General features: G+C 37.7%; 1 protein-coding gene across 9 annotated transcripts in view; it reads right to left on the minus strand.

The window, feature by feature from the left end:
• The window catches only part of GRIA4 (glutamate ionotropic receptor AMPA type subunit 4), a 215,964-nt gene that overhangs the window by 121,259 nt on the left and 70,387 nt on the right, over positions 1-24,318 (minus strand). For 8 of the 9 annotated variants that reach the window (XR_008536163.2, XM_054654005.2, XM_054654006.2 and 5 more), the window contains exon 3: positions 22,751-22,990. The exons of the other annotated variant lie outside the window; for it this stretch is intronic. Coding sequence is in view for 7 of the 8 variants with exons in the window: in XM_054654005.2 (XP_054509980.1) it covers positions 22,751-22,990 (240 nt within the window). In the remaining variant the exon portion in view is untranslated. The remainder of the gene's footprint in view (positions 1-22,750; positions 22,991-24,318) is intronic. 9 annotated transcript variants of the gene reach the window in all.

Here is a 24,318-nt window from a genome sequence, read left to right on the forward strand (position 1 = left end):
AGGAGCCCATGCTGGAGCAGGTTTCCTGGTAGGACTTGTGACCCATGCTGGAGCAGCCTGCCCTTGAAGCACTGACCCTGTGGCCCATGGAGCAGCAGTCTGGGGAGCACTCTTGCCTGCAGGATGGACTCACAGTGCAGCAGCTTGCAGAGAACTGTTGTTCCACATATGGCAAAATGCCCAGGTGATGAACACAGTCCAGTAACTCATGTCTGGAACCCCTCAGTTCTCATTGAGTCAGACTGATGGGAGCAGTAAGAGGTGCTGCATTTCTTCACCATTTATGTGGTGTCCATCAGAAACATGATGATTTACAATTCAAAGAAAAGAAAGAAGAAACTAGACATAAAGAATGTAATGTTAGAAATTCTGCCCATGTCTAACAAGACAATCTCTCATCCTCTTTTCATCTGTGCTCCCATTTTTAACACTGCATCAAGTCTAACAAAGTATGAAACCCATGTAAGGACAGAATACATAAATGCAATCCAAGATGAACAAAACATCCAAGACTTAGCAGGGATGTTCATCAAAACTGTAGTACCTGTGGTATTTTCTCAATGAAGAAGATGGAAGTTTTTCTCATATACTAACTCAAGGCTTAAAATGAATTCTAATAGCAACTAAACAGGGCTTTTTGTTCATTCATTTTTTGTTTGGTTGGTTGTTTTTTGTTTGTTTTTTTTTTTATTTTTAATTTTAGCAGCCAGATTAATCCTTTAAAGGGGATTCCCCAGTTTTTCATTTTAAAACTGCAACTGGGGCAGACCCCTATCAGCTTAAGAATCAGCCAAAAGGAAAATTATATTTCCTTTAATTTAACTACATGTTCTTTGATTAAGTCTTACAATGTAATTTGTACATGAGCTGTTTCCAAATGAATGTCTGTTTCTAGTAAAAAATTACTAGGAACATTTTAGAGGATCAGCTTTCTAGTTAATATTCTTTCACTCATTAACAAGAAATACCTTTTTTTATTTTTGCAGGCTCTGAATGTGAACTAGTGCTTGGGCTGTTCTGATTATTTATAATTGCATTATTCATTATTAGGATGTTGCTATCAAGCACTTTGTTGTGACATTGAAAATCTGCAAATACGTATCTACTATGTGAAAAAAAAGTTCCAGAGGGCAGACTTTGGCCTGTTTAGCAGTTCAGTTGACAGAATCCCTTGGGAGGCAGTCCTGAAGGGCAAAGGAGTCCAAGAAGGTTGCACGTTTTCCAAAAAGGAAAGCTTAAAGACACAGGAGCAGGTTATCCAAATGTGCTGAAAGATGAGCTGGCAGGAAGACCCACCTGGCTGAGCAGAGATTTGGCCAGAACTCAGGGTAAAAAGGAGACTTTAAGAAGGGCCAGACAGCTCAGAGGGGCTACAAGGATGTTGTGTGGTTATGAAAGGAGAAAATTAGAAGGGCCAAAGCCCAACTACAACTTAATCTGGCTACTGCTGTAAAAGACTAAAAGATGTTTCTACAAATGCATTAGCAACAAAAGGAGGGCTGAGGGAGAACCTCCATCCTTTACTAGATGAAGGGGAAAACATAATGACAAAGGCTGAGGTACTTAGTATTAGGTACCTCTCTGCCTCACTCTTTATTAGTAAGATCAGTTTTATGCCAGGTATCCATCCATTCTCTGAGCTGGAAGACACAGATGGGGAGAAGATTGAAGTCCCATAACCCAAGGAGAAAGAGTCAGCAACCTGGCACACCATGTACACAGGTTTTAGTTTCTTTCTGACAAGATCTGGCAGTCATTTGACTGTTGTCTAAATAATTCAGCTGGAGTTCAGCTGTGCATAGTGGAAGGAGCAGCACCTATTCCTAATTAGTGGATCATGATAACATAGTTATTCTCTATAGGGTGAGCAGCCCATAGTTAGAATAAAAGTGTCATGTAGAGTAGAATGGGTAGAGGTGAAGTGCAGGTGCCTGATGCTCTAGCCACAAATCACAGTGGTCAGTGGCTGGTCACTTTGTCAGCTGAAGTGACTGTCAAGGATAACAAAGAGAACAGAAAAAAGAGGTAGGACAGAATTGGAAACCAGTGAAGAAAGACCAAGTAAGACAATTTTTCTCAAAGCAGCTTGGTAATTGATAGTTTATCACAAGCATTACTTTTAGATAAGTGCTAAGAATACACACAAATACTCCTTGCTAAGCAATGTAGATGTGTAAGACCTAATAACAACACTAAAGATCTATGAAAAACTTGGTTTAAAACTTCACTGAAGGCGATTTTAGTTTTTTAGACTCATTTCCGTCTTTACATATATGTGTACCTCATTACATTTGAAGCGTGACCTTTTGGAGCTACCAGAAAACAGGGGAATTTGTTTGCCTGTCTAATTTTCATTAGACACTAATTAGTTGCTACAGTATTCACAGAACTTTTACTCCACTAGTTCAGAAAATAAGATTCTATTTTTTCATGGGTTGATGGCTGTCCTAAAGACTGATTATGGAAGAAGCCTCAACATTTTCTAGGATATGAGTTCTCTTTTTTTTTTCCTTGTTCTATATATTTGAATAAGTTTTTCACTCTATGGCTAAAGAGTTTGCAGTAACTTTGACTGTCATGGCACCAGATATATTAGTATCTTTCACACCACTTAGGCAACATAATACCAAATGATTCAGGAACACACACATCTTTTTTTCTATTCTCTCATCATCTACATTTACAATTTTATTGCTCCCAAACCCAGTAATATTAGCTGTTCAAAAAGTAGCTTGATATTTAGTTTTTAGCATTTGAATGTTCTGATTTTCCACACAGACATTAGCCAGCTGTACTACCTCAATGGCATCACCTGATGGTGAGTTTTACCAGTTAGCAACAGAAAACGTGGGAGCTGCTTCCTGTGAGGAAACTATGTGATTTGGCTTGAAAATCAGAATGAAATGCTACTTCCCCACAAAAATTAGATTTTCAATTTATGTTGTCATTAGTTTTAAAAGCAATTTGTTAGCTTTGTGGTAGTTTTTCAATCAGGAGCCAAAAGATTGATTACTTCTCAGTGTTCTTTTTGCTGAAGTCTCTTCTCTTATGTAGCTTATCTTAAAACTCTAAGACCTCCTGTCACCTAGGATGAATTACCACAGTCCAACCACACTGAATGCAATTGGGCAAACTATCCAAGAGAAATTTGGGCCAGAGAATTTTTATAGACAGGTTTTATATCACCGTATTTGAGAGTCATCGCCATATTTTTCACTTTGCAGCTTATAATATTTGACACTAAATCCCAATCCATCCAGAATCCTACCTCTTATACTATGCAACACCAGCTGCTTCACAAGAAGGCCAAAAGGCAGTTGCTATGTTTTATACTCTCTATCAGTTTTGTCAGGCTCCCTTACATTCAGATACTGGCTTGAAATCTGCCATGAGTTGTCCTCCTTGTAATAGTTCTTCTACTCAAGAGTATAACTCAAGATATTGTTACTCATCACAGCCTCCAATTGGTAATTGAGGTATGCTGCATTTATACCTTCAGCAATATCCTGTAAGTGTCATTTTTGTGGTATACTTCAAAACTGTATACAAAATCCAAGAGTTTTGAAATGGCCTCCTTTCCATGGCTGTTTCAATCTAGAAAATCTATAGATCTATAAATCTACCATATCTTTGTTCATATGCACTCAAATGGAGAAAGAGAATTGGTCTTTTGTAACAATAGCTTTATTCTCTTTATTAGCTTCTGTATTTCCTCTGACTAATTTCCAAGGCAATGAATAACATCTACAGCTATCTGTGCCTGATGTTCAATTGTAAGCTTCCTTTCCCTTTAGTGATAGTCCTGTAGTTACAAAATTTTACATTTCCCAGCATCTGAATTCATCTCACTATGCATTTTCTGAGCCTAGGACTTTTTAGTAGTTCTTTTGTAATCTTACCAAGCAAAAATAAAAGTTTGATATCCTTATTTTGCTTTCCGTTCACTAAATTTATGAAGTCTTGTTGGCTATTAAAATTCTCTCACTGAGTGAATCCTCTGCACTCCGCATTTTAAGCAGTTAGACTTAGGTGTCAGTTTGCACTTTGATTCATTAGAAGAAGAATATAGTGGCAATTTGTTGCTAAAGATCAAAACCAAGTGTTAGATCTAATTTGAAAAGGACAAGGGACAGCAAGAAAAAGATAAATGGAATGGCTTATTAAGTTTTACTAGCAACAGGTAGTGACTTGCAGTGTTCAATGTTAACCAAATGTAAGCATTATACTAAACTGCATGCATGGAAAGTTGAGAGGGATTACAGCAGTTTGAAAAAAACTCTGGAAATTAAAGTCTCCATTGATCTGCTTAACCAAAAGTCATCCATTATTTATTAACTAAAGAATTAAACAGAAGATTGCAATAGTTCAAAATTACATGCATTAAAATATCCTAATCTGCAAATAAAGAATATTTCAGGCAGTCTCTGCCATACATTTCTCCAAGTTGCCTGCTACTGGGCAGACTTTGTCACCACTTTCAGAGATATACATTTTCCTTTATAAAAAGGCAAAATATTGTGTTCCAATCATTAAAGTGAAAATATCTTTGCAAAAGATCTTCACATCTAGTACAACTTCTTTGTACTTTTTCAGTTGTTTCTCTGCGTAAGAGCAGTGGCTATCAATGGCTCTACTTTTCTTCAGCAATGGAAAAAAAAAATCAATTGCTCATAGGCCACTACTATTTTTCCTTCCTTCAAGCTGTGTCATAATCCATAAAGAAATAATCCATCACTGCAGTATATTTTCTTCACAGCTGTGACAATAAATTCCTCATTTTGTTCTCATCTTATCCCAGGTAGCTCCACTGCCTTTGCTGGAGTTTCTGCTGATTTTCACCACTGTCAGTGAAGGCTGAATCAGGCTGAAGAAACAGCCACTGCTATGTGCACTTTATGAAGTGTATCTATGAATCACAAAGTATTTTAAAAGCTTTGTATCCCTTGTTTCATTAATTGAAGACCAGTTCATCTAGGATTTAATTTTCAGCCCCCAATGGTCCTTTTAATTCAGAAGGACAAGACATGCACATATATTAGTCATGCATTGAAAAGCCTTCACATTTGTAGAGCTGATATTAACTCTTTGCACACTCTGATTTATTTTGATTGATGTGAGCTGCTCTAAATTTCTTGTCACACAAACCAGTGGCAGACCAAACCTAAGACTATGATGGAAATATTATGCTACATAAAATATAAACAAGGATAAGAAAATTCACCATAAATATGTATGTGTTGTACTTGCAGTTTTCTATTTTTATAAACCCACTATGTCTCACCAGAGTTCTTTAATACATTATTTTAATTTCAAACACCCTATTTGAAAATTCAAGCATATGTATGATTCAAAGGAAGGCCAAGCTAAATTCATGAGTTGTCATTTATAATACAATAATCCATGTGGAAAAAAGGAGTGGTAGTAAGAAGATATATACGTCTGTTTAGATGAGACTAGGATTTAAATGTTTTAGGAGATAACATTGACCATAATCAAAGTGAAGGTCAATATTCACTTGCCAAATGTACTGTAAACTTCGATGATCTGAAGAGTGAGAGATCAATATATAGGCCTTGCATTTTCATGATCATTTACAGTAACTAAATGCAAACTTGGTGTAGTGTGTTTTAATTAAGACAAATATTTCACCTAAAAGTAATACTATTTTATCTAGAAAGTAAGCTGCTCTACCTTGCAGAACATCTGTACCAATATTGCTCACACCCAGTAAGAACTCAGCATGCCCAACGCAGTAATGTCCTCTCCTTGTGCTTAGATTGTAGGGTGCAGGAGGAAAAGGTGTTTGCTCAGGGCCCAGAAACACCATCCCAAACACTTTAGGGGAAAAAAAAAACATCTCACCAAGTTTTGTCAAGGGTGACTCTGAGTTCCCCAAGTTCCTGGAAATGCAGAAAGCAAATTCTCTAGTTATGCCAGGCTGGTATATGCATTTTCCTCTCCTGCCCATGTTAGGAAAATTCTGACAGCTATGGAAAAGATGGTACCAAGATGCTGGAAAACACCTCTCTCCCTTACAGCAACATTATTATCTAGAAGATAAGAAGAAATCAAAGAGAATAAGGGAGTAGGCAATAATCCAAATTAACAAAACTGTCAGTGATTGTGGATTTCATAGGATCTTTAGCAGTGTGTTGACTTTGGAGGTTCATTTCTTGGGGATTTTTTTGGTAGGATCTTGCTAACTGAAGTTTAACTAAGCAAAAAAACTTCCAAAGCAATTGCTTGATACTAAAAAAAAAAAATAAAAATACAAGACTAATAAAAATAAAGGGATTTAAAGGTAAATGTTTTGACACCTGATTTCTGAGCCAGTGCAGTGTTTGGGGTCACAAACTCTTTTACACAATAGAGGAGGACAGAAATTTCCTTTTTCATGTTTTCTGTTTGAACAGAAAGGAATGCTGAGAGCTTCACAAAACTGCCTGGCTCTCCAAGCTAGGCACTCAAGGAATAAAACAATAAATACTATTAGCTTTGAAATTAAGTCACACGGTTTTGCGGAACGGGCTGATTTGAAGTCAAGAAAAAATGAATTTAAACACAGCTAGCTAAAATGAGAATTGACTATTTAAGAGCTCAAAACAGCCTCGTAGGAGATGCATCTTGCCATGCCGTGTAGCTAGTTGTGGCAAATTTTTTTTTTTTTTATTACAGCAATGCTGTTTATCAAATTCTAATGTTACAGATTTAGTAATTTGACCCAATTATATTTCAAACCATAAAGTCTATATGGATCAGCCACTAGTTTGCATTGTTTTTTAGTACCAGAATTGGAAGGAAACATAGAAAAGTAACCTGGAAAAAATTCTTGGCAGCATTAAACAGCTTTAAGGCTTCAGGCCCCATTAAAAGACCTCAGGTCCTGTTCTTCACATTGGACAGCCTGATGTCAGAGAGCCATGTGTAAATCCACCTAATAGGATTTTTAGTTAAGTAGATCAAATTTTATAACTTCAGTCTCTGCCAGAGAGTGGATTTTTCTTTACAAGCCAGATAACTTTTTAGGCCTTCAGAAACTGCCTCTTTACTACAAATGGAGCAGAGAACCAGAAAGAATTTAGTGTCTTGTGCCAGACGGCTCTTTCAGACATATCAATTAAGGTACTCTGTTATTATCACAGCCAATGTGGTATAACACCTTGCTAATAAAAGCAGTGGCCAAAGGGGATGTGATGTGGTATTTATATGCAACTCACACACTCAGGGCAGGACAAGGCCAAGGCACAGCCACTGACAGGTGAATTTCAAAGTATTGGGAGCCTGTTTGCATTTCTACAAAGAGATTTGCCTTTTACCACACAACAGTCTCAGAATTGCCTCACTGGTATTTAGGGATGCCATTGCAAGCAATCAGAGTTGTTGCTTTCCAAACAGCATATGTAGGCTGCAGAAATAGAAGCAGTGAGCTGCAGAATTGTTTCCTCAAAGTCTTCATACCCAATGAAAAACCAAAAGCACTGCAGAGCACTGGAGTATACCATGCAAATATGAAATAAAGTTCATGGCTGATGTGTGGTAGAAGACAGGAGAGAAAAGAGGGAAGAATCTCAGAGTGCACCAGCTCATGTTTCTTCTCCAGATCACTAGGGAGGGAAAACTCAGCAACCAGCCAAAGCAAGCCATTGATACCTGCAACAGGAGTGAAAAGCGCTGGGAGCAGAAACAGGCATCACAGTTCACTGGAGTATGATCCACTCCTTTGCTCCTGCTCTGCACACATTCATGCAGTTTGTAGAGGTCTCTGGAGACTAAAGACCAAGTTTTCCTCTTGATACAAAAGACTAAATACTTCTAAACCTAAAAGGAGTGATTTTTAGCACTTTCTTGAAGGTGTGACACTAACTGAGCAAGGTTATCCCAAAGCATCTTCCACTATTAACTTTTGACAGTTCATCTTGACTCTTTAAGGTCTTTGCTTTTACTTCCAAATGGAGCAAAAAGGATGAAACAAGATGGAAAAAAAAAAAAAAAAAGAGAAACAAGTTAAGCCCACATTGCAGCAGAAAGTGACTGCTGGAGATATAGTAGGCATGTATATTGTAGATATTATCAGCTATGGTTCAGGTTTGGTAGTTTTTTCCCTATTGGTTTAACCTCCACTCAAACCCTTCAATCATTTCAACTCTTCTAGTTTTTAGTCTAAAAACCAAAAGCTCTGCTCTAAAACATGGATGTCCTCAGAGGGCCATGGCACGATGGGTTGCCCATGGCACACACAGGGCTGAGCCCAGCCAGGTGCTCCTCTCCAAGGACGGAGATGCTGGGGATGCATGGATGTGACACCACGGAGGAGCCATGGGGACACTGCCCCGTCCCAGTTGTCTTCACAGGCACGAGGGGAAGGCTGTGGCCACTCGCCAGCTTTGGCTGCAGTCCATCCACTTTGCACCAGCTGAGCAGCACGACATGGACTGTAAAATCTGGCCTAAAGGTTTTTAAACATTTAGCGCTGCAAAGGCGAAAGGGTAGGCTGAAATAATGGTGTGGCCTGCCCTGACACACTTCTCAGCTCTGGGGGTATAAGAGATCCTTCTTATTATCCTGGACAGGAGCTGAAAAGTGACATCATGCTGGAGGAATAGGACACAGGGGTTACTTTAGAGATGATTCAGATCTTGTTATTAATTCTCTCTACTTGGCAGAATGTTTAAAAACTGGCAAAGGAGCATTAGCATTTCTGGCAGAGCATTGTAACAGCTGCACAGGTAGTGAGAAGTCAGCAAGAAGCTCTTTCCTGCCTTGCAAAAAAGGATAAAAAGCAGAAAAGCGTACTGGCCCTACATCCCAATGACAAAATCATGTGAAAAACTCAAAAGCAGGTGAAATAAAAAACAAGCAAGTGTTCTATCCTACAAGGTTGCGCCACAAACTGAATCACATCATATATTTGGCCTCTCTCCATAGCAGAAGTCCTTTCCACAGGTCAAGCAGAGAGGGTGAATAACTGATTTGATGGCTAGAAAAACGCTGAGAGAAAGAGAAAAAACCTGGAGATGGTCCAGTGTGTAGTACACGTTTCGTAAGTGTATCTGTGAGAAAGAGAGATAATTTTCTTCACAGTTCTTTCAGCAGGTGTTTATCCTTTTTGGCATCGACAGCAATATTTTGTAGCTACGCAGCAGACATGCAGAATAAGATTCCTTTCCACACTTGAAAAGAATAATTTCCCCTTATGTGACTTACAGCTGCTCCAGTCATTCATAGCTGATGTCCTCCTTCTCCAAACCAACACTATCAGAGTATTGCTGCTTCTGGAATTTACTAAGAAAAAACAAAACCTCCAAGTTGTGTCCATAAGAGAGTTACCAAGGTGTTCTATTGGCTTCACTTAAAAACCAAGGAAGATGCTTCCCTATGAACACAAAGAGAACAGCCTCAGAAGAAATATTGTGTGCTCTTTTGATGCTTAGATGATAAGAACTGTTGAAAGAGCCTGAATAAGGCAAGTATCAGTGTACAAGTACAAATTAAAACAATCCCTTCACTCCCTGACAAATTTTACTTCAACAAAAGAAAATTTTATTTCTCTTCTGGTGTGAACAGAGTGTGAGGATGTTTGCAAGGACAAAGTCAATGACACTTTTCTCACTGCAGCTGAGGTGAACCCCTTGCTGAAATAACTGAAGGAGCTCAGGTCAGTAACCACCTTTTAGTTAACTACTTCCTCATGTAATAGGTTGAATGCAGCTCTACAAAAACACCAGCTGCTGAAGAAAAGGGTATCTGAGCTCTTACCATGGACAAAGTTGGAATTAGACCTGCCCCAGTAACAAGACCTCTTGTAAGGACACATGGATTCATAAATCCTGCATGAGCACGAAGTATGGGATTGGTCCTGTGGAACAGAAAATCCATATAACATTAGATGCTTAAACCCAGTGGCCCAATTCCTTCTCGGTACAGGATGCAGTCAGTAGGTTATGCTGAGCTGCTCTGAGGATCTGACCCTGCACTTCCTTGTGAAAATGTGAAATTGTTCCCACATCTCTGATGAATGCATTTACACCAACTGCATTTTCTATTATCCCTGTTTCTGCATTTACTAGAACCATTTTATCTTCAAAACAAATTAAAATACTATTTAAGGTGTTGTACCTTCTTTTAGCCAGCTTGGACTTGAAGTGAACAGTGTTTTTGAATAAAACTGTAGCACTTTATGCTAAAATAAATAACAAAATGCCAGAGAAATACACTGTATTTCACATATTCTGGGTAGATTAGGCCAGTTATTCTGAAAATGAAATGGACACTTCATACCAGCAATATTTTCCAGTGATCTCTAGCCTCATTAAGCATTCTCAGTACACCCAGAAGAGTAGTGTAAATAAAATACACTGTTTTCTGATGAGCTTTGATGAGCAGATGTTTGGGGTTTTTGTTGATTCATGTCTGGGATGTTTTTAAAACTTTTCTGCTTGTGCTCCATTTCCTGTTGAAGGAATTCAGAATGACCCAGATGAAAAGAGACAATTGTGACTGTGTCTGCCTGGATGTCGCCCAGGCCAGCAGCTGTGCAGTGGCCACCACAGCGTGCCTGACTTGCAGGAGGAGAAATTATGTAATTTTGTGTTTAGACTACTTGTGAATTCATCTTTTGGTTCAGATTAAATACTGCACCTCTATGCATTTCCTATTATCACTTGTTTGGAAGCTTGGAAGTGCATTTGAGATGACAAGATAAAACACTTGGTGAACTTCTCCTTTTGCTGTTTGGTGATTCATGCACATGAAAATCATGAACATTTTTAGCAGAAATAAAGTAAGTAAATAAAAACTGGAATTCTTTCTCATTCTAAAATGACTTAGACTAAAACAAAAAAAAAATTGATATCTGGTTTCAGGTTTTGTTTTCTATTTTGTTTTATGTCTTTCATTTCATTCAACGGGAATGCTGATGCAATAAAATATATTGATAACTATTTGTTCACCCTGAGACAAAACTGCAGGTTTTTCACTATGACAGCCACAGACTAATTTTAAGTCTTATTACATGTTTCATTTTTCAAGCTAAAAACCGTGATCTGTGGTAATTGTAAATAGCAGAGATAGAAATAAATGACAGTGGGATGCGCCCAGTCTCTGAAATAATGTACGAGAAATGAAAATGGATCAAGCTTACTGGAATGTACTGACAGAACTGGAAAATGTGGCAAAAGGATTAGAAGAATGTGTGGAAAAAAAGCCAATATAACTTATCAAGGAGGAAAAGAAAAGCAGAATCAAGCCAATAAATCTGGGCAAATATGTGAAAGCAGGAATGCAGAGGTAGATCCTGAGGTGATTCACAAGATAATGCAATTGAAATTAATTAAACCTCCCTGAAGCAGTGGAAATGTGAGCAATAAAACAGCTGAGTTTTGGGAGGCCCTCACAAACAGAGTTTCTGAAGGAACAGAAGATGAAGTCGCTGCAGTTCTACCCACAGTCCACAGATTCAGAACCTGCAGGGAGATATTCTGACACAGAGGAGAAAGGAAGTTCCTCTTCTCACAAGGGGTAATGAAGAGATCACGAAAGAGAAGGATGCATCCAGTGGGGGGGTCTAGGGGATGTTTCACAGAATAATAGAAGTCCTGTGCAGAAAGGCACACTGTGAACGTCACCCTTGGCTTCAGAACAGAGATTTTCATTCTGCCTCAAGATCAAGAGCATGTAGCTGCATTAGGAAATACCTGGCAGAATGCTTTGCTTATTTGAGGAGGAATTGGATGTGAAATCAATCCAGCAAAAGGCACAAATGAAAAGATATATACAGTTGTCCATATACTGGTCTTTTAAAACACATTTATTAAACACTTCAGAAGAAGGATATTATTTTCTCAGTAAAACAATTATATGATAGTATTAGCTGGGACGTTTTTTCCCCAACTCTTTCCTTGAAAAACAAATATTGAAATGCTTTTCATGGGAAAAGGCTATTTTAAATGAGTTTCTTATGTTGAATAATTTTAAAACAAAATAATGGAGATGTTGAGACATACTAGTTGAAGGTTGTAAAAAAAGTTTGGTTTTAATCTAATGCTTAATGAGAATGAAAATGCAAATTAAAAAGAAAATATAATCTGAAATTACTGCTAGAATATTTTTCAGTAGCATGATTTGAATTTGTAAGATATAAAGATTTTTGATATTTAGATTACTTCAGCTGTTCTGCATCCAGACAAAGCTAGGAGATAGAATTAATATAAGGCATATAGATATAGATATTGGAGATATATATATATAAAAATAGATAGATAGATAGATAGATAGATAGATAGATAGATAGATATGATAAAAATTCATCCACACCCTCAAAAGTAAATTCCACACAAAAATTAATGATGGGGTCAGGTTCATGTCCTGTTTTGTACTCTAAATGTAAACTGTTTATAATGTAAATTTGGCAAAGCTGCCTTAGTTTTACTACCATTAGTTAAAGATTTTTAAAAGAGTTTTGAATAATTTAGACCTATTTGAAACACTCCTTATCCCATTATATAAAGGAGAGTACTTTGTTTTTTACAGGAAGGATATAATTGAAGTCAGAGATATCACAATGCTTTTATCAATTTTACTAACATAGTAAACTGTTTTCTTTCCACTTGATTTATCCATGCATATCAAATCATTTTATAAGATGCAGCTGCAAACATATTTCTCTGGTATGGGAGACTTCTGTGAATAGCATACTTAAAAAATGTTCCTTATTATTTTTCTGTGTTTAATACTTATTTATTATGTTATGTACACTTGATATTTTCTATTTAGTTTTCTTATTCTGAACTCACTACAGAGGAAATTTGGCTCCAATACCTTTTATGAAATAAAAGTATGTATTTAGGACCTTCCCAAGCTCAATGTCCCATGCTACTGAACTCACCCTTAGGAGAGGGATGATCTAGGATACAAGTCCTTACTCCCAGGACAGTTTCTTATTTTTTTTCTCACAGTGAGAGATTAACATAAAATGTGTATTTGTTCCAGGGACCTACACTAGCAACCAGTTTTGTATTCACAACCCTTCACTTTGGTGACACTTCCATCATTTATTATGCCCAGATCTTCAGAACCACCTTAAATGTTCTGCTTGCCATTTGCAGACGAAATCACACTGGAACACTATGTATGCCCCTTGTCCAAAGGAAAATGTCCTGCAGCATCCAGGTGTGCATTAATTTTAAAACCCACCAAGGTAGTAGTACAAAAAGGGGATTTTGAGACCCCAGGATTAAAGGACCCTTTGGTAACTCTCTTTCCAATTGCAAAATGCTAAATACCTCAAACATGCATTGCAATTTTGGTAACAGAAGCAGCTGCTAATGCTGTTATCTGTAAATACTAGTGCAGGAAATTCCCTGTACAGAGGCAAAAATAGCATCTGTAGCACTGTGATAAGCAGTCAATCATTTTAAAAGGATGTCTACACTTCAACCACCCCTTTTGAAATTGACCAAAGACAAATTATTTGTATAAATATGTATGCAAATAGGATTCAGCGGTAATTTATGAGGGAACCACCTAAAATATATTCCATTTACAGGGAAAATGCATCTCAGAATAGTGAACATCTAAATACATTGGAATATGCTTCTTTACAGAAGCAGAAAACGTAGCCCTAAAATCACAGACTGCATAGATGATAGACTGTTCAATCAGCTGGATTAAGAATGTGCAACTTCAGAAATACCCTTATGTACAAACACAGATTTACACTGAAGTGGAATTACCTTTACCGCCTGCTCCAGCTCTGGAGAAGTAACTCACGCTACACAAGGGATAAATGTCCCAAAAACATGCCAAGGAGGGATCATGAAGAATTAAATTAGCTTTATACATTTTGATTATTTTTTAAACAATAGATGCATAAAAAATGGAATAGTATGTCTTGATATTTGTGAGTCTATGTCTTGTTTATTTTTATTTTTAAAAAGCCTGCTTTATACTCTATTAAAACTTGGAACATTCATCTACACGTGGATAATACTCTCAAAAGACAAGCTAATTTTTCTAACTAAAAATGCATTTAGAAACAACTTGGCAGAAGTATTTGTTTTACATTCAGTATTAAACTGGCACCATGTCTGGTCTCTGGCAGCATTGACTATACTGCCCTTTGTTTGCTACCACTTCGTGCTCCAGCCCTGGAGCCAACACCTGTGGCCATACAAAAGGCTACGTTCAGCAGCTGCAGGACTCGGATGTCCATACTGAAAGGGATTTCTAAAGCACAAGCATTTGGATGTGCGGCTGGCTTCCTCGTCTGAGTCCTTTCAAGGCCCTCTTTGGCGGGCCACGCTGCTGGGTGCTGGATCTATCAACTGTCTGCAGTGTTACTGCTGGCCCTGTGCTGTGGTGACATAGCACAGCCTCACTCTCAGAAAAGATGCTCTTGGCTAGGCTGATGTAAGGCTGCCTTCACTGAAGGTAGTTTTTTGCAGGGTTTGTCAAACCACTGATATAGACATCTGTAAAGAAGGGCAAGGTCTACCCTAAATATTAACATCAAAGCTAAATACTAGCGAACCATAACACAAATTTCTGCTTAACACTTTGCTCTCTGACAGTAATTGGCTTGATCCGCAGAAAAGATGAACACAAGTCCAATAATTACATATGTAAAACACCTCCTCTTCTTTGGGATTGAATAATAATAAAATCAGAGATGTGCTCAGAGCTGCTATTTGAAACTCATAAGAACAGCTGAACTTAATTCAACTACTACAAAAATCTAGAGCAAAAATGCCAAGACGTGAGCTTTTTTTTCAGAAAAAAATGGTATGAAGTCACTTTTTTTCTTAACTGCAGCCTTGTGTGGAAAAGCTCTTAAGCAAATGGAAACAAGACATTCAGAATTACAGACCATACTGTCCCTGCTCTCAAATAAATACAGAATGTGTGTAAAAACCAGATAAAAATGACATGCTTTCATTTAAAGGAATGTATTACATATGCAGGTAACAACAAATTAACTATTCTCTAATTCTCTGATATCGTTAGAACAAGCCACTGGAAGTTGCAATGTTATTTACAATTGGATGTTGGAATATAAAAGCATATAAAAGTTACAGGCATAATCTTGTATTAGACATGTGCAAAACTGAGATAAATGCTACTGAGAAAAGAACTTAGCTCTAAGGATTCTACAACACTGTCACAAACAAATCATTAGAAAGGGCAGAGATGATTCACTAGCATGGCAACTTAAAAAGCAGTATTTAAAATTAGCATGAGTCTCTTGTCTTCTCCATGGCACCCACTAAGTCACAATAAAGGACAGCAAATTCTTCAGAATAGGAATATAACAAGCAGCCATTTATTTAATGTTTTGGGATTTATATATTTCTATGGCATTTGCATATAAGGCTGCGCTCGATTTTCTGAGTGTTTAGCCAGATGACCAAACCCTCAGAAAAGCTCTGATGCGGCATAGTTTGAACCACATCTTACATGGAATACCAAAGTCAGGAGACTCATCTGTACACTTGATGATCAGCTTTTGATTCCAATACCTGCATTTTCTGTTAATTTCAACCTTGATTTAATGTTCAATCATTTCAGTCAACAAGAGAAGCACTTTCGTTAAATGAAGCATTCTGAAAGCTCTTGGAAGATTTTTCACATGTAGTAAATTAAATGGTGACCCTGTTGATTTACTGGTATCTCTCCTCTTTAGTGGTAAGACAAGGGAATGATGGAAAGTCACAGTATCATTACTAATGCTGATTTTAGGAACCAGCTGCGTTTTAGTTTCACGTGTGCATTTATTACCTGTATTTTCAAGCTGCTACCACCTGCTGAGAAGATGAGAATGAGCTGGCATTTTGCTGGTATAATTATTAATGAGCTAACACTTGCAAAACAAAATTTGCTGCAAGCCAATTACTGATGGATAAAGCACGTTGCCCCATTTCATTAAAAACATGGAATTTACTGTTACTGAGTACAGACAACAGTAGATCATATGACAAAATTAATGCACTTTCTACATTCACTGATATTTGACAAAGCATTTTTTCCTATGCTTTGTGTATGGTTTCAGATTGGTCTGCATTAAATTACAATATAAATTTGGTACAAAACATTTGGTACAAAACAAACACTGTGGTAGCTGGATCCCAATGTGTGTGCCATGATTCACTGCCCACGTAAGAGAGTTTGCTGAAGACAAATAGCTTTTTATCAGATCTAGTGAGGCATATGGAAAAGTTCAAACCTGCAGACCATGATGTTAGAGCAGTCTAAGGACTATGAGAGCAGGTATTATCTGCTGTTTCTTTTATCAATATTTCTTCAATGTCATGACAACACTGATCTTTATTTCACAAAAATTCGATGCAAAACTGCATGATGCCAGTAATAATCTCCCATTTTTAGTGGACCCATTCATAAACTTATGTTTTTTTTAATTGTCCAATATTTTGCCAAAGATCAGTAAGACGAAAAATTCATATTGTGGGAATCCTACCAAATTCTTCCTGGTAATAGTAATGCAATAAGGGCCCAAGACCAAGTGGATGACTGCAATCGAACAAAGTCAGATTCCCAAAATAATGTTCTTTACAATCCTAGACATAACTTGTTTTTTCAGGCTTACCTGTAATATTATTCTAGAAGTTTAAGGCAAGAGTGATGTAGATTTGGGCTTAACAGTGCTACGTAGAAAACAATAAATACAGACCACTTGGTGTCAAAATGATTTTTTTTTCAGTATTGTGTTGTAAGGTCACCTGCAATTTGCTTTTTATTAGCAACACCTGGTCCTTTTCACCTATTTCACAAATAAGAGCCTTGTCTCAGTGTTTTTATGCACATAAAAATGTAAGTTATATATTTATATCACTACTATGAGTTAAACTTTAGTAAGTTTAGCTCTTTCAGTTGAGGTATTGAAATAACTTTACAACTTGCTATGATACTACCACTACTTTTACTAGAGAGACATCAAAAAATTTGTTCAGAAGTGCAGTAAAAATATCGAGTAAAGGTTGATGTAGGGCCAATTCTTTCAGCACCTAAATGCCCAGCTAATCATAACTTGTTGAGTACCATATTCTAATGATAGTCCTTCAACCTGATTTTACAGTGTTTTTGTCTAGATCACTTTGATCATTTTTGATCTGATTTTTGAATAATAGAACACACTAAATGTTTTACAAAGGCTATATATATAATTGAATAGAAATAATATATTATTGAAATTTGCTCCATAGTACCATAGTAGAAAATTAAGAAAATTATCTTTTCAGTGTCCTAAGTACTGTGAAGAAGCCATTCCCAGTTTCCTAGAGAAATCATGACAACTACATAAATAATCCTGAGGGGACATAAGAGATCATCTGAGGTGAATATAACAAAGCCCATCACCACTGCAAATATTTACTAACCTATTTAAAACCTCTGAAGTGGTAACAATCTTACCCTAGTGGTAAGAACCTCGTCAACTTATTCTAACCTTACTGAAACATTTTTTCCTAGTAGCACTGCAAATCTGACCACATAATTCTATCTTGCCTACATCTCATCAGGTACAAACAATTGATCTTTGCTCCTTACCAGTCCTACAACTAAAAAAAAGTAAAATAAAATCTCTATTTGTAAAGTTTTTTCTCATTGGTCAGGTCTTCTTTCTTAATTTTTTTTAAATATTCTTTCTCTTCAGTGGACCCTTGAAACTTATATCTGTGTGTGGTGGTCAGGGATCACAGTGCCATTCCAGCAATGGATCCTTGTGCTACATTTATACTGAAGGCCCTTGTTATAGCTGAAAACAGTATCTAGTGCTTCAAAAAGGCAAGGAAAAATTGTTTTGAAAAATTTTTGGCATTATTTTTTTGCAGTGGAAATCTCAACATGTGACACAGCAGCATGGCCAGCTGGGTGAGAGCAATATTCAGCTTTCATATCTCACACGCAGCATTCCTTTTCAAAATTTCAAAATAACCTCTACTTTACTGGACTCAGTATGTCTGTCTGTACTTACATCATACTTATAGCTCACCATAACTCCTGAAATATAGTCCATGATATTAACTCTGAGACACTTACTCTGCACTTTGTATCTATGATTCTTCCCTCCTATGCTTAGCCTTTATACCACCTTATCACATTTCTCCTTCTTGAACTATCTGTTTGGCAGATCACTCTGAACTCTGAACCCTTTTTGTACCACTCATACCTTGGCCAGGCTCATAAACCCACCAAAGCTTTTCTCTGTGCTGTCATGCAAATTCAAAGACAAATCCCTTGCACCTCACCTGATACCTGCTCTTACCTTTAAAATATGTTATTAGAAAAAATTTTGGGGTTATGGTTTTTACTTTTCAAATTACCGTTGGAGGTACTGATCATGGATACACCAAACCTAATGGTTACTGCTGAGCCAGAAGCTCTGCCAAAGCTGGAAATTAAATTAGCCTGATAAACTGACTGTAAATAAAACCCATAATCTGCCTCAAAATAAGAGGGTAAGCTTTACATTTCCTATACCACTATTTGTCTTCTCCAGACATCTTCTGTTTTCTTCTGAGACTCACTTATCCTCCCCAAGTTCTTAGAGACAAAATCCTAGATATTGTTACTCTGTGTACTGTAGGATTAATTCTAACAGGACACCAATACTTATACAATACTTCTGCCAGGTTTAGATTGTCACAGAACAGTTTCAACTTTAAAGGAGTTGCTATTAAAACACTATCCAGAAATGTGGGAATTTACTTTGTGCACAGTGAGCTAATTTTCTTCATCTGCAGCCATAACTGAGTTGGTTTTATGAACATGTAATTAAAAGGAGTGGAGGGAAAAAAAAGCATTAGCAAGGTACATAAGCAGGCTCACACATGACACCTAATTTCTAAAGCATGTAACTATTTTACAGTCCTTGCTTCTGGTGAACCAACTGCTAGACCAGCTGGTAGCTCCACCCTTCGTGCTCCCCACTTTAGTCACAGTCAGGGACTGAAACTTTCTGGGAAACACAGCTGGGTTCAAATGGATGCTGACATTCTGTGAAAGCAGTTTCCAGCTTGCTGGCTGCCATCCTCCCTGGTGTCCTATGTGTCCCCATGCTGCTCTACAGCCCCTCTGCCACTCTCCATCCTGGGACTCTCAGCTCTGGGTAATCCCTGGAGTTTAACTAGCAACTTCAGCCATTCCAGCTCGCACTAAGGCTGCACATGGTGTAAAAATATAACACTGACCTCTTGCAGGTTCAATTCCTGCACTGCTCAACTCTATATTGGATATTGAAAGTGCTAGGTGGATGGTTGGACTTAACCTTAAGGATCTTTTGCAACCTAAATTATTCTACGATTTTATTCTTAAACAGCTTCTCATATGTCACACAAACTCCTTCAAACTTCTTCTCTGGTTTCAGGGTCCAAATTTTTCTTTCTTGTGCCAGAAAATGTTGTCACCAACTAGTGGAATCACACTACAGGCATACTTGTGCTAGGTCAAAAATCCTATGAATTTACAGATACACAGCTCGACTTGATTATATGCCTCTTTTTAAATTAAACAGCTCTCAGTCACAATAAAACAACATACATAAACTGAATGTTCTTCTGCTCTACTCATTTGGTTTTTTTCACTTAATTCCCTTTAGAGATGACATTAAATATTACCTGAGCTCTTTTTCCCTGCTGGACTTCCCTTTCCTATGGGTATCTCAAAGAGGCATGGTTTTTGTTTCAGCCCTTTCCTACTATGCTTTGCATAACTCAAATAAATGTTCTTCAGCCTCCTTTTTCTTTGTCCTGCCTGTGTTCCTGGCACTTTTCTGTTAATATTAATTGTATCAGGCATCAGGTCATAATTAAACCTTTTTAAACCTCGAAGGAGGATAAGAAAAAGAGGAATGTATTGAAACAAAAGGACCCTTCAGGCTTTAGCCTTCTGTGTCATTCCTTACTTGCTGACTTTCCCCTGTGAAATAATGAGTTGAATTTTCCTTCATCTTTCTCTTAGGTCTAATGCCTCTTGCAAAACCTGCTCTCTCCATTCTCCATAATGCCCCCTGCTAGATCCAATTAATTTTGTATTTTTGCCATTCGTCCTAGTATCTTCATTCTGTCACAGGACAGTGATTTTCCAGACTGTGAGTTTGGCAGAACATCAGAAAGGGAGATTAAACAAAATAGCTGAAGCCTCCACCTCATCATAGTTTGTGTGGTCCAAGACTGCTACAGGGTCTATCTAACCCAAAGTGTGGTATGTGGGAATGACTTACAGAGATGCAACAATAGTACATTCCTAGCCTAAACTGAAATGTTAACACAGGTGGCTCCTGCATTAAAGCCTGGGGCTCTGCAGGGAGCTTAGGGGCTGCCAAAGACATGACTGGAATGATACAACAGAGAAACCTTCCTTGATAATAGTTTAGTAATATAGTAATATAGTAATAGTAATATAATAATAATTTAATTTTTCAACTTCCAAGAGTCAGCAGCAACTGAGACATGCAACAGAACCAAGAAGCAAGCAGGACAGAAAGCCTTGAAAGCAGGTCTGAAAACAACATTCATTTGTCCACCACTGCTGCTGAAGTGTATTTTGTCATTCTATCTTTTGTGAAGTACTTCTGCCTTTTACAATTCTGACAGCTGCTAAATACTGCCTTCTTCCCAGACAGCTACTGTGTCAGGCTGGAATTTAGGCTTATTGCTCACCTTCCCTCATAAGAGCTTTTTCATAACTTCCCACTAAAGCTGCAAAGATCAACTTGCAAGCCCAACAACAAAATGCTGAGGGGGTTCCCATTTCTTCAATTTGCTTTAATGGGGCTGCTCAGAGAAATAGGGAGACACCTGGTATGTAAAAGAAGGATCTCAGGCAAAAATCTGGACAAGGTTAATTTCTGGCCTCACTGACAGAGAGTCTATACTTATTAATGATTTTTTTTTCTTTCTACACTTATTGTGATAGTAAGGTGATGCTTACTTTTTTTTTATAGCGTATCTGAGGTCCACACTGAAATTTTGTCTTGTGCAAAGATGATGAAAATTTACTCAACAATTGTGTGTCTTTACAGTACTCTTAATACCAAAAGATACATTGAATCTTATTTTCTCCTGCATGAAACTGCATCACAAGACCTATTCAGAATTTGAGAGACTGCCCAATGTATTATTCCCTGAATCCAAGCTGGAAAATGTCATGTCTTTATCAAAGATTTGCTGATGAGTTCAGAGTGGCAGAGTTCAGTGCCATAAGAATTAATTATTAACCATGCTGTTATAGACTCTGTTCTGAAACTGTCCTTGGTGTGGTATCACCTGCTTAAAAATGATGACTCAACCTAATTAAGTGTGTGAAATTAGATGAGAAAGGTAACTACAGGCTGTGCACTTCTTTACTGAATAAACTGTTGAATTTGAAAGACCACATCTATAATGACATACTTGTTTTCTTGTTACTCATGACGATATGTTGAGTAGAAATACTTTAAAATTCTGCTATAGTTTTCTCTTTCCCATTACCTAATACATTCTATAATGCTTCCCAGAACTTCCTCTGTGGGTCCAGCAAACATTAAAAACATATTTAGTTAAAAAAACAAACAAAGAATTATGAAACTATAACAATCCTTTCCTTTTCTTTCATTATTCATTTTGATTCAAATTCAGGTATTTAGGCAGCATATCAAGGTAAAAACTCACTAAAATGTAGTGCTTCTATATAGGAGAAAATTAACTTCTATAGCCATAATCAAGTAATTAAACAGATTTAGTTAGGTCTGTGTAATTTCCTATTTCTTCTGTAGAGTAATTATACTGGAATAAAGCCACTTTAATTCTGGAATAGACTGTCCACATGAGGAACTATATTGAAACAGCTGTAGTAAAATAATTATTTGACTACAGCTATGCTGTTCGCTCCCCCCCAAAAGCAAGGCACCAGCATAAAAATCTTGCCTCTTTCCCAGAAGCTCAGCAATGCTGGCTCAGTCCTCTTCCACAAACTAAGACTTTGCCAGCAGAATGAGCACACAACTCAGAGAACAGCTTTTACCTCTCAGTTCCTCACTGAGAGGTGACGTACAGTGATGCACTTGCAGTTTTTTATCACTTAAACAGTTCTGAGATGCACTGGGATGTGGAACGGAGACTGTGGATAGAAAGTACACCAGTTCTGCAATTAACTATGTATTTTGTGAAAGTGTAGTCCATCACAGAGGTAACCCCAGCTGCAAGGAGCAGAAGATGGGCTGCAGCAGCACCTCCTCCCTCTGCCTGTGGATACCTTGTGCCTTGCAAGCATTGCCTCTGACCTCCACTACTCTGGCACAGCCTGAGGGCAGAGCCCTTCTCTGCCTTGACCTTCCAAAGCTTCCAAGTCCCACAGGCTCACTCTCACCTCAGCTTACAGCAGTGCAGATGCAGAAAAGAGGCTGTTCCTCTCTACTTTGTACTGCTGTCACTTACAAAGTGAACCGAAGAGAGAATAGAGCTGTAACATTCTGCTTATTGAACTGTATTTTTGTTTCACTACCATTGGTTTAAAGATTTTAGTATTCTAGGCTTAAAGCACAGGCTTTGGCTGGTCGATTACATTCTATGTGAATCCAATACCCAATTTTTGCAGACTAAGGAGCTCTTCCTTCAGCCACACAGCTACTCAGTTAGAGGTATTTCACCTCAAAGGCCCTCTAAACTTTGGCTCCCCAAGCTCTCAATGGGACATGAAAGTTCCACAGCCCTTGCAAAAGCGATTAGAACGATGCAGATAAGAAAGCTGGGTCCCAGCTCACCTCGATCGGTGTCGTAGAGGAAAACGAAGCGGTTCCATTCGTAGTGATCCAGCAAGCTCAGGAGGGCTCCCCGCAGGGACGGCCGCAGCTGCAGCACGAACTGGCTCTCGCCCTCCGTGGGGAAACTCGGCGTGATCAGCGAGATGTGCAAGGCGCTGCAGAATGAGGTCAAGGTATGTACTGATCTCTTATCATACAGTCCAAAAATGGCAAAAACTCCTCTAGAATACTGGGAGCAAACTGAAAGAGACAAACAAGTAAACAAACAGAGTTTTAGTGACAAAATATGTAGACAAGTGCTTACACATTCCAACATCCTCAAATTTCTAATTTGAAGATTTGCAATTCTGCTTGTGCAGTTACACTCAATTTTCACGTTTTATTATGGAAACCAATAAATTAATAAATCACTAAATAACATTTTGTGACTTTCTGATCCTGTTCATAGAACACTAAAGCATCCATAGTGGTTTTACTCTAAAACAAAATGTAAGATAAGTAACATGTGTTTTTGCATACCAGTGAAAAAAATCAACATATACTGTTTTAGCCATAGCTCTGCATAGTATCAGGCACTGAGCATTTGCATTACCTTGAACTGAAAAATGTTCACATTCTAAAATGTGAAAATTATCAAAAAATGTTACTGACCTTGTAAGTGAAATTTGGACATTTTGAATTGTTATGATGTAGAACCTTTGCTCCCTTTTAAACAGGAAGCCCTTGTGGTACATTAAAACACTTCTAGAGACATTGAGTAAAACCTACTTCATGAATAATCTCCTTGACTTTAAGAGGGCAGTTTAAGTAAAATATAGTAAGTCAATGTGATCTGACTTTTGCCCCAACCCTTTTATTTCTACTCTGTGCTAACTGGAAACCAGAAAACAAATGACCTGAACATATATTCTGAGTTTTGATTTGCTCTTGGACTCACTGAACACACAGGGAGAGACTTCTATTGATTTCATCATACTGGGTAAGGACTTCACTGATCTCTGCACAAAAAAGGAAGCATATGGGTATTTTCTTGAGCATCTACTGCATTCTTATCAATTCATAAAAAGTCTAATGAAAAACATCCCATTTTTTTGAAGCACAAACCAAGTTATTAGAAATTGTGTGATCATTAATAGTGTTACCTCTCCCAGACACACAGAAAATGGAGAAAGAAACAGTCAGTTAGGGGATCATCATATTTTCTATGCTTTCCTCTCACTATTTCCCATGCTCTCCTGTTCCAGATGCCCTCTTCTCAGAGTCCATTATTACATGTTGCCTAAACATAGCAAAACTCAAGGCACCCTCCCACTAGCTGGGAGTTCACAGTCATTCTGCACATGCAGCACACTCAGGGAACAATGTACACCCTTACCAAATTCAAACCACTCCAGCTTTAACTTTTTCATATTACATTTATTGCATAAAGAGCTGAAAAAATTGTGCATTTTTCTCCTGAGACTTGGGTGATTTACCCAGTTCTGATGCCAGAACTGGAGTAAGAGACTTGAGGGCAGTTTTGTGATTTTATGTTCTCCTCCACTGTTATGGCTCCCATCCTAATGATT

This window comes from Agelaius phoeniceus, chromosome 2 (genome assembly GCF_051311805.1).
Source record: "Agelaius phoeniceus isolate bAgePho1 chromosome 2, bAgePho1.hap1, whole genome shotgun sequence".
Taxonomy (NCBI): Eukaryota; Metazoa; Chordata; class Aves; order Passeriformes; family Icteridae; genus Agelaius; species Agelaius phoeniceus.